The sequence below is a fragment of the Chrysochloris asiatica genome, unplaced genomic scaffold (assembly GCF_000296735.1).
Source record: "Chrysochloris asiatica unplaced genomic scaffold, ChrAsi1.0 scaffold00014, whole genome shotgun sequence".
Lineage (NCBI taxonomy): Eukaryota > Metazoa > Chordata > Mammalia > Afrosoricida > Chrysochloridae > Chrysochloris > Chrysochloris asiatica.
This window is the reverse complement of record NW_006408532.1, coordinates 9,429,168-9,441,035: the sequence shown is the minus strand read 5'-3', so window position 1 is coordinate 9,441,035 and position 11,868 is coordinate 9,429,168. Positions and strand designations below refer to the sequence as shown.

The window sequence follows — 11,868 nt, the reverse complement described above, 5'->3', positions numbered from 1 at the left end:
CTTTTTTAAAGTATTGAAGAGCAAAGATGTCAGCTTGAGGACTAAGGTGCGCCTAACCCAAGCCATGGTATTTTCAACAACCTCATATGCATGAGAAAGCTGGACAGAGAATAAGGAAGACCGTAGAAGAACTGATGCTTTTGAGTTAAGGTGTTGGAGGAGAATATTTAAGTGCCATGGGCTGCAAAAAGAACCAGTAAGATCTGTTTGTGAAGAAGTGCAGCCAGAGTGCTCCTTGGAGGCCAGGATGGCCAAACTTGGTCTCTTTTTTTGCCAGGAGGGACCAGTCACTGTTGAAGGGTATCATGTTTGGTAAGGTGGAGGGTCAGAGAAAAAGAGGAAGATCCCCAATGAGAAGGACTGGCCAAGGGGCAGGATTGATGGACTCAAGCATGGCAACAACAGTGAGGTTGGCCCAGGATCTGGCAGTGTTTGGTTCTGCTGTGCATAAGGTCACTATGAATCGGTACCGACTTGCTGGCATCTAACAACAAACAACAACATCATTAACAATCTAGCCATGTAGCACTTGACAATCACAACCACCCTACAAAAAAAAAATCTCCAAGCTGTTAAAGGATCAGCTCCACTGCAAGCTACCAGGCTAACAAAAACATGAAAGGGATTGATATCAGATAGGGAGAAATTGCTAATGCGGTGAATTGAGGACCAAAAACAAAAGCAAATCCCTCTCAGCACGCTGATGACCCCTGCTAAGGAAGGAAGCTTGTCCAAGATGCTTAAGGAAAAAGAAGGATCGGACACACGATGTCCAAATCACAAACCATTCCATTTCACAGAACGCAGCATGGATGTTAAGTGATGCATGATGATATTTGAATTAACTCTTTAAATAAAGTAAATGGGAAGTGCACCAATACCAAGGAATGTGAAGGCCTCCCACACAGTAAGACTCTGTACAATCTCCCTGTTGTTGTTAAGTGCCATTGAGTCGGTTCTGATGTATAGTGACCCTGTGTAAGGTTTCCGAGGAGAGGCTAGTGCACTTGAACTGCCGACCTTGTGGTTCAAACCCATCTTGCAGTCCTGCGCATTAACCCACAATGTCACACCAGGACTTCGTACAATCTCCCTACGGTTTCAGAAAGATGCCCTTTGAATAGAGAAAAGACTACTGGCGCCAATTTCTCCAAGTTTCACAAGCCAACAAAAGATGAAAATATACAAAGCTCAAGATACTTTAAGTTGAAGGCTTCAAGGAAGTAATAATTTACCGTCTTTTTCGAAGAATATGAATCCAGACGGTCCCAGAAAGGAAGAAGAAAAGGGCCATCGAAATGTATAACTTGGGGAGAGGAATTTCTCCTGCTGAAAGGTAGCTGTCAGGATTCTTCTCTGTGATCTCAATCTGAAATCAAGATGAAATCAAATTTTACTTTTAAGTAGTGGATTACCTTATTCAGCAATTTGGAATCTCAGTTGTTTCACCTAAACTAAAGAAAGTTAACACCAGGAGATCACAAACACATTTTCAATGCCAAGGTTAAAGTACAAACACACTCTAAGTTGCTTTTTATTTCCTTAGTGATGAATCCTCTGCTAAATGTACCCCACTGGTAGGCATTTTAGTCAGCCACATTTTTTCTCTTACTCTGCTTACGTGTTCCTAAAATCTATGCTTATAAAAAAATGTCATGCATGTCACACTACTGGCAAAATCCTCAGACCAGCCCACATGAGCAATCCACATTCCGTACTCACATCAAGACTGAATGAAACCTTGTCACTAGATCGCACTTCATTTCCAAGGCAGTTATGAAAGTAAAGGCTATAGAGGCCTTCTTGATCATCAGTGCTGATGTTAAAGAAAAACTGAAAATGACAAAGAAAAAAATTAAAGGGTACCAAAATCTTTAACTAAAATTTAAAATTTTAGAAATACATTATGAATCTTAGGGACAGAAGATAAGATAGACCATTTAAAGAAATCCTTCTAGAGCAGAGCTTAGACAGATGTTTTCGAGTCTGTGGTTCTCCTCCACACTATTTTGTTAGTTAACAAACTTGAAGCATTCAGAAAAGCTGAAAGAACTGAACACCTGTTGCTCACTGCCTAGATTAGATCATTCAATTGTACTCCGCTTATTTCATTACCTATCGCTCTACCAAAGACAAACTTTAAGACTGCAGAGATAATTTACAAAGCAGCTATCTAGGTTTCAATCCAATATATTATTCTCTCCTTTAGACAGAAATCAGTGCTTAAAAAGAACCAAGGTTCACTGATGATACTTGAATAGGCAAAAGCCCTAATTAATCTTCATCTATGACTTTAGACAATAAAAACAGGCTTAATTTTTTACATTTAGATATTTTCAATATATTTCATGTTTCAAATAAAGTTCAATAAAATTTAACACACACATACATATATATGTACTTAACACATACACACACACATGCAAAAAAAAGGATTTCATGGTCAATTTTATGAACATTTTATTGTAAGTAAAATGTTCGTAAGTGGTCAAAGTTTGGCAAAGCAATAGCAATAAAAAGGAATCTTCCTAAAATACTGTTTCAATAGATAAAACATTAAACAGTATCTAATATATGAAATATAAAATATTATTTAACAGTCTTTTAAATAAAGTAATAATAAAAGGTACTACTATGATTGTTGAAGGAGCTCTGGTAGCATAGTGGTTACGAATCAGGCTGCAAACCGCAAGGCCAACAGTTCAAAACTACCAGCTGTTCCATGGGAGAAAGATGGGGCTTTCTGTCACTGCTAGACCTGGGAAGGGATGAGCGGCACATGGGGTTTCTGGGGTGCTAGAATGCAGTGGTTCCATTTCTTGTCACACAGGAGATAGCTTTACATTCTTTATTAAGCTCAACATAAGTATTATATACACTTCTCTGTGCACTATACAAACATATACTATACCTGAGTTTTTTTTAAATGGGAAAAAGAGAAAGTTCCTAAGATAGAATTAAAAGATCAAGAACAGTACTAAACTCTAAATATGAGAGTCTGTATTTTAGCCTACTCAGAATAATCAGAAAAAGAAAACTTTCCTAAACATAATCATTCTCATTTCAAAAGTAAGACTTGTATGAAATTTCTAAGAAAGATTAAAAAAAAAAAAAAATCAACAGAATCACCATGTTAATTCTGTAAGCACCTAACTCTTAAAGGAAAGGAAATTTTAGAGCTGGAATAAGGCCCAGTAGTTCCTTAGGCAGATAAACTATTATCTCTATTCCCCAGATGAAGCAGTGAAGCACTGACTGAGTGCACTGTCCAAAGTGGGAGAAAACAAGGAGTCACCTACTGACTTCCTTACAAGGATAGAGCAAAGCCAGAACAAAGCACACTGCCCACCCACTGCTTATCTTATGCATTTATGGAACCCTATGTGAAGTATTTATTTATTTCAGCCAATATTCCTTATCATCAATTGACTATGCTACTTTCCTTTCACTACTCTGATACAAAGCTTTAGGCCAATAGCTATAGACTTGCCATTTGTGAATACTACTACTAATTTAAAAAAAAACAAAATCATTCAAAAAGCATTTCACTAACAGCATTTTAAAGTAGAGGAAGGAAAAGAGAAGAGTACCTTTTGTATTTTCTGAAGGAGTTAGTAAAGCAAACTGGTTTAGCACATGGGCCTTGGAGTCAGCAGACAAACCTGGGTTTGAATCCTCCCCTTATGAAAGTTACTTAACCTCTCTTCAGCCTCAGTTTGCTTATCTGTAAAAGGGGAATAATAGTGCCTACTTCACAGAGTTGTTGGAAGGATGAACTGATCTAATGCAATGCTTGCCATGTATTCATCCACATCCATAATTATTGACTGGGGGGCTACTGTGGGCCAGATCCAAGTTTATGAGGATAGTTTATATACATCAGAAATAAAACAGATAAAAATTCCTACCCTCATGGTTACCTTTTAGATGAGGAAACCAAAAATAGATAAAGCATAGTAAGTTCATTACAATTTAGAAGGGAGAGGTGCTTCTAAAGACAGGAAAAAAATAAAAGCGTTGGGGGAGAGAGAAGGGAAGGAGGGACTACCCTTTATAACCAGGAGACCAGGGGGAAGTTTCACTGGGAAGATGACAAAGACTTGGAGGTAAGCAATTAGTCCCATGGGTTCTGAGGAAAGAACAATCTTGCCAGAGGGTCTGGCTAAAGCATAGTTGAAGGTCAGATCTTTTCGAAGAGCAGTAAGGTGGCCTACGTGGCTGGCGCAGAGTGAGCAAGGAGGAGACTAACAAGAGATGAGGTCAGAGAGGTAACAAGAGGCCTTGCAGATCACCAGAAGGACTTTAGCTTTTATTCTGAAACAGATGGGAAGCTACTGAAAACTTTTGAGCAGATAAGCACACTAACTTAAAGAACATATGAAAACTGTATGACACCCAAAACAACCTATAGTGAAACTATCCGAACCATGGTTGCAGAGGAAGGGACTTTCTGAAGAGATAAAAATGTTCGTTCTTGACAGACTGGATTGGTGCATGGGTTTGTCAAAACTGACTAAATTTTACATATAGTTAAGATTAGTGCATTTTACTGTAAGCAAATCATACTTCAGTTAATGAATTTGATTAAAAAAAGCAATTAATTCTTATAATAACATTTGTATAGTGAGCACTTTAAAAGCATTTTCACACACACAAAATAAATAATACTCTTAACAATACTATATAATAACTTTTTCAATTTTAGATGATTAGACGCTAAAGAAGTTTTCCAAGGCCAGTTAGCTAGTAAATGGGTTCTGAGATCCAGTCCAATGTCCAACTCCCCCACATATGCTGGATCACTGCCATAAAATATCACTATGAATTGACAACTGGGCAAGCTGGGCAGGTCACTAGATGACTCAGTCTAGTAAACTTATCTCTAGAACTATGACTTCACCCTAAAGGTCTGTCAATGGTCCTTTCGGTATAGAATTCTCTGCTTCCACCTGGAGGTGCTGCAGAATGGTGCTAAACAAGCAGAGAAGTGGAGGAAACAGACACGCATAAATGGGTGGGGAACACAGGGTCCTGTTACTTAAAGTGGACAGCCATGATGTTATTCACTGGGGGGAGTAATATCCACTTTGTAGGCTTGTTAAAGAGAGAGCTCAATGTGTCAAACAAGTGACAAACAGCTTATCTAAATTATTATTCTTCAATTAAAATTTCTTTATAAAAGTCATCCTTTCACATGATAGAGATACACTCTATAGAACTTTTAATAAGAGAATACATACCTGAAATGAAATTGCCCCATCATTATTGTGAACAGAAAACGATTTCTCTGCCATTGCCTAAAGACAAAACAACCTGTTTTAGGATGATACTGACACATAAAGTATGCTAATTAAAATCAAAATTAATTTTAAAAACCCACCTTCTTACTGTATCTCAAATTTTCTGACCTTTAAAATTCTGAAAATAAAATTCTCTAACCTTGTCAAGATATTTGAAATCTTCTGTCAAACGGAAAAGGAATTCCTCTACCTACTTGTTTCCTTTCCTAAGCAGTCTGTTTCTACTTCTCTTCCCCACCAAATCTTCTTGCTGAAGTGCTTAGCTACTACCTCCAGCTAATACAGGCATACCTCATTTTATTGCATTGTGCAGAAACTGCATCCTTTTAAAAAATCAAAATTTGTGGCAACCCTGTGTTGAGCAAGTGTATCAGTGCCACTTTTCCAACAATTATATGCTCATTTTCAGTGTCTGTTTCACATATTAGTTATTCTCACAATATGTCAAAGTTTTTCATAATGTTATTGCTCATATAATAAACTACAGTATAGTGTAAACACAACTTTTATATACACTGGGAAACAAAAAAATTGTGTTAATCACTTTATTGAAATATGTGCTTTACTGCCGTGGCCTGAAACCAAACCCACACTATCTCGGAGGTATGCCTGTACTTGTATAAACTAGAGCTACTGACCCAGATCACACACTGAAATCCATTCTTAACTTGTAAATGATCAGGGAAAAAAAACTGTACAATGGAATAACACTGCAATAGAAGGCAATTAGCTACTGATACATGCAACAATGTGAATGAACCTCAGAATATTATGCTGAATGAGAGAAGACAAAAGAGTATACATGTAATTCACTCATATAAAATACAAATTAATCTACAATAACAGATCATTGGTTCTTTGAGGGTAGAAGGGTCACAAAGAGGTACGAGAAACATTTGGCAGTGATGGATATGTTGTTCATTATCTTGAGAGTAGTGATAATTCTAAAGGTATATACAGGTAGTCCCTAACGTCAAACATATTCAGGTAACAGACAAACTACAATTAAGATCAACTGTTGTTTGCTTGTTAGTAGTTGGTTTTTGTTTTTTGTTTTTTTTTTTAAATATCTTATCATTAGTAATTTGTATTACATACAGTGTTGCAGTATGTAATCTGATGATATCATCACATCAGTAAATTTATATGTAATGTTTCTAATCCCCAAAGATAAAAATAAAGATTGAATTGATAAAGACACTGATAATAAAAGGCAATTAATAACAAAAAATCAAAATGAGATATTCGACCTTCATCAGAATGGAGGAGTTGTCTGAACAAAACCTAGTCATAAGCTGGGACTACTTATACATATGTCAAAATTTATCAAATTGCACACTTTAAATATGTGCAGTTTATTATATACCAATTTTACCTCAATAATTTAAAAAAACCAAGCAAAAGAAACATTACCATTTAGATGCTCCGTACTGAAAAATAAAAATATCCCAAACCAAAACCTTCCCAAATTTTCCTCTTCTGCTATTTGTACCACTCATTCCATTGCAAAAAAAATCAACCTCTTCTCTAACTCCTCCACATCCAGAACCAGTCTCCCAGGCTGATCCCATATTTCACACTCCAAGGCTCTCACCCAGATCCTCGTCATCTAAACCTGTATTGTCACAACAGCCCCTCTAATTTCACTCTACATCACCAAGGTGACCCTGAAGATTACTTTCAGAGTAACGCTCTTTACTAATTATCATTTGTATCACATTCTCTCCTGATCAATAATTCACAATAATTTTCTACTGCCTATACTGAAAGACACTCTATTGTCTGGCTCCACATTATCTAATATGTCTCTCTCTTCCAGATATGTACCTTTTACTTTAAACAGGCCAGTGCCCAACCAGATGATCACCCCACCTCTGGTCCTTGTTTATGACATTCCCTATCCCTTCGTCTCTTCCTCTTCCACAAATCCAGACTCCAGGCTCATCCCTGATGATAGACAGCTGCTTCCAGAGGGCTCTTAAACTCAGCTTCTTTTACCCCTCGCTATCAGACCACCCATCACACAACTAGACATTCAATTTTAATCTGAAATTGTTCCAGTGTTCCAATCTTATCTCTCCAAATAAAAAAAGAACTCCCTGTAGACTACGCATATATGTATGATGTATATGTGCACACACACACACACACGCAAATACCCAGAAAGGCTGGGCACAAGTGGGGGGTTGGTTCTTACCTTTGAATTTACTGTGAAAAGCTGGACACAGGTGGGGGGCTAGTTCTTACCTTTGAATTTACTGTACTTCTTTTAGCTTTTCCATTTTCTGGAAACAGAAACATTTCATTGATATCACTGTCTCATTTAGATGACATATATATTACAGTATCATTTTATGAGTCTCCAGAATATCTTTGTTGTTGTTGTTGTTGTTAAGTGCCACTGAACTGGTTCTGACTTGTAGCATAGGGTTTCCGAGGATCAGCTGGTGGGTTTGAACTGCCACCGTGCAGTTCAAATTGACCTTGCAGTCTCAGTGCTTATCTGTCAGCGCCACACCAGGACTCCCCAGATTATCTAGTAGCAAATAATCCAAACAGTAAAACACCAAAGATGAGGCTAAACGCTATCACATGAACTGCCATCTCCTTAGGTCCCAAAAGAGAATTCTTGAGTCCAGCAGCGTCAAATCAGAAATTGTTCTATGATGTTGTTATTGTTATTATTATTGCTAATTACCAATAATAATAATTACCAGCAACCCTGTACAGAGCTGCCAGGGCTGTAGATCTTTGTGAGAGCAAAAGTCTCATTTTCCTCCTGCAGAGCCACTGGTGGGCTTGACTTACTGACTTTGTGGTTCACAGTCCAGTGTTTATCCTACAAAGTCACCAAGCTACCTAGTCTATGATAAATGCTACTTAAAAGTGAGTAGTTAGTACTAGCAGGGAAACACATCCCTAAATACTCTACTGTATGCTCTTGTCAGAAATGCCACATGAATTGACTTTCCTGATTTTCTAAGAAATTATGTTTGAAACAGAAAATTGTTCTAGAAAAAGAATGAAATTTATTTACATACATGAAAAAAATAATAGCAGATAATATTAGCAAAATGCATACTTTTTTTCCCCCACAACAAGATGTGCTAAGATTGCTAATGGCTTCTTTCACGATAGAGAGAGGACATCTGTGGCTTATCTTTTACTTAAGATTCTCTTCATGGGGATGATTTCAAGCTCCCTGTGGTAAGGCAGAGTTTCAGAATGAAAAGAAAAGCACATTTTCTGCCCAGCGAATTACGTGAGCATGAGGAACCTGAACAAGCAGGATATGGTGCACCAACATTAAAACTACAGCATCAAATAAATTTATAAATTCTGTATGCACTTTCATTTGGATTACATTTTGACAAACTGGAAAAAAAAAATGTATAAACAATCCAATAAATTGTAAATTATACAAAGAGCTCAAATAGTTCATTAGAAGAACCAGACAACTAATTAAAGAGGAAAGAAATATAAAATGATTAATCAACATGGGGAAAAGTACAGCCTCAGGAATAATAAAAAAGAAGTAAGAAAATAGAACACAAAACACTAGTACCCTTTTTGCCTTTCAATTTAGGATTACTTTACAAAAAAAATACACAAGATTGACTAGGAACTAATGATGTTGGCACCACACTTATACATTTCCAATAAATGAACACAAATCATTTAGAAAAATACTCTGATTTCTTTTCAGACTGTGTAAATCTTTTGCATTTTACAAATCATTTGGAAAAGAATTTGAAAATACACTAAAAAATATTTATACCCTTCAAATCAGAAATTACAATTGTGAGAATCCACCTTTTGTTGTTGTTTTAAGTGCCATCGAGTCAGTTCCAACATAGTAACCCTATATAGGGTTTCCTACACAGGAGCGACTGACTGGTGAGCTTGAACCGCTGACCTTTGGTTTCATTAACCCCACAGTGCCACACCAGGACTCCGGGAACCCACCCTAAAGGGAGTTAAAAACCCAGTGCCTCTGAGTCAGTTCTGACTCACAGCGACCCCATAGAGGATTTCTGAGACTGCATACCTTTAAGGGAGCAGACAGTCTCATCTTTTCCTGCAGAATGGCTGGTAGGTTTGAACCACCAACCTTGAGGTTTGCTCATCTTATAGTGCCATCAGGCAAAAAAGAAAGGTCTATGAATGAACAATATTAAAATAGCCTAAAATTGAAATGTAACCCTTAAGATTAGTATCCATTTCATGGGTATAAGGACACCTGATGTGGTACTGCAGGATAAGCAATGGACTGATAACTACGCGGTCACTGGTTCAAACCCACCAGTCACTCCTTGGAAAACCTAGATAGGGTTGTTATGAGTCAGAACAGACTCAATGGCACTTAACAACAATATAGGTATAAAATATGTTAACATAAATAGGGATAGATATTAAATTATAAATACGCCTATGAATTTTTTTTAAGCAAATACTGTAGAATTCTGAAACTAGATTGAAAGAAAACATAAACTACCAAAATTCTAACATTGTGATTAAAAAGAACTAACTGTTCTTTTTTCTTGTTTTCTGCATTTTCCACATTCTTTTTAAGTGGTTATGTATTTTCTTATATAACCTCCAAAATAAAATAATGCTAACACCACAGTGGACATAATATGTTTTTACTTAGTAACAGAAAGGATAAGGAGCTCTGGTAGCATAGTGGTTATGAATCGGGCTGCGAATCTTAAGGTCAGCGGTTCGAAACTACCAGCTGCACCGCGGGAGAAAGATGAGGCTTTCTACTCCGGTAAAGATTTACACCCTCAGAAACCCTATACGGGGTCGCTATGGGTCGGAACCGACTCGATGGCACATAACAACAACAACAACAGAAAGGATATACAAAGCAGAGTAGTGAAAAAACACTGATTTCACCCTAAGAGTTTACCTGTTTGGTTGCTTGTTGATGCAGGGTTACCACCAGGTTCCTCCTGACTCTGACCAATGACTTTCTCATCCTTGCTGAAGATGATCTTTGGTAATTGGGTACCAGCTTCTGGTGGGGATTTTATTCTTAGTCTACAATGAAATAAAACATAAAAAACAAAACTTCAAAGCAATGCTTACATCCATTTATTAAGTGCTGTATGATAGGCATTGTATCAAGTTCTCAATATGTACTTTCATGTAGTCCTTACAATGTGACAGTATGGATTTTATATCTGCATTGTATAGATGTAACTGAAGGTCGAAAGGGTCAAACAACTTGCCTATGGGCAGCAAACTAGGAAGTAGCAAGACTAAAACCCAGGTAGTCTCACTTTAAAAGCTAAAACTCTTAGCAATCACACTAGTCCACAGTTCATATTTCGTTCCCCCATCCCCACCCTCCAATCCTTAATATGGTCAATAAACCACTACACCAGGAAAAAGAAAAAAGGTTAAAAAAACAAAACAAAAAAACTACGATGCTAAATTGAAATCTATGGGAGCATGAGAGAGGCAGTGGACACTATTAGTTCCCTGGCTAAAATCCCTTTATTAACAGACACAATTTTGTTTATATATGCATTTTGTCAACAGAGGGGCCAGTGACCATTCTGATGCCTGAATGGACACATTCAAATTGAAGCGATGCATATCTAGTTCCTGACTAGGACTCAGGGAGAAGCTCTCCTCTTCCCCACTTGGCTGAATGTGAACAGTGAAGTAGTCATCCAATGACTACTTCCATCATCCAATGATGAAAAGGTCTGAGGATGGCATAGCAGAGATGAAAAGGTCCCACGTTCCTGATATCATTAAATTATTGCTGATCTCTCACCTGAAGCCCACCTGCCCCAACTCTGACTCCCTCTCTCTTTTTCTAATCTCCAGCACTCAGCACATTACTCAGCACACGGCAGACATCAATAAATGCTAATTTAACACTAAAGTCCCCCAACTTTACTGTAGGATTGAACTGAAAGAACATTAGAATTACTTACTCACTTCTGGAGATGTCTAAGATTAGAAGGGTGACAGAAACAGATTGTTTCTTTAAAATACAGTAATTGGCATCTTCATCCTGAGAAGGCAAGAACCAATTGTACATCACCCTATTCATTAACACTAAAACAAGAACAAAGTTTTCAGGAACAAGCAAAAAAGTGGTGCAATCTCCATTCCAAACAGTAAACAAAACTGTGGGTGCTCAGAAATTTTTGTTAATCAAAGCAGTCATCACCTCAAGAAAAAGGCACCGAAAGAAGAGAGATGTCCCCAACTCAGTCTCTTGGGATACACTGAGGAGTGACTAGGTCATGCACTTAATACTTACCAGGTAAGAAGAAAATCCATCATTCTTTGTACGGTCTAGGCTAAAACCGATCTGAAAGGAAGGAAGAGGTGTAGAGGTAAGTAGTCATATAAGGCCCATACCTTTCTTGCTCACACAGAAGAAAAGGTGATTTTTTTGGTCTGGCTTTCTCTAGTTTCTTAGCATTCTTTTTGTTAAGAAGGCAAATACAGCTTAAGTAATATCACTAACTATGGAATTACTCAACAATTAAAAAACTTAAGTGTTAAAAGTAAAACTATCTGATATTTAATTTACATAATAAAC

At 37.3% G+C, this 11,868-nt stretch overlaps 1 protein-coding gene across 1 annotated transcript in view; it reads right to left on the bottom strand.

Moving 5' to 3' along the window:
* The window catches only part of GPR107 (G protein-coupled receptor 107), a 92,479-nt gene that overhangs the window by 61,517 nt on the left and 19,094 nt on the right, over nucleotides 1-11,868 (bottom strand). The window contains 7 exon segments of the mRNA XM_006834872.1: nucleotides 1,236-1,369; nucleotides 1,723-1,833; nucleotides 5,241-5,297; nucleotides 7,548-7,585; nucleotides 10,189-10,343; nucleotides 11,252-11,331; nucleotides 11,584-11,634. Of these exon segments, the coding sequence (XP_006834935.1) occupies nucleotides 1,236-1,369; nucleotides 1,723-1,833; nucleotides 5,241-5,297; nucleotides 7,548-7,585; nucleotides 10,189-10,343; nucleotides 11,252-11,331; nucleotides 11,584-11,634 (626 nt within the window).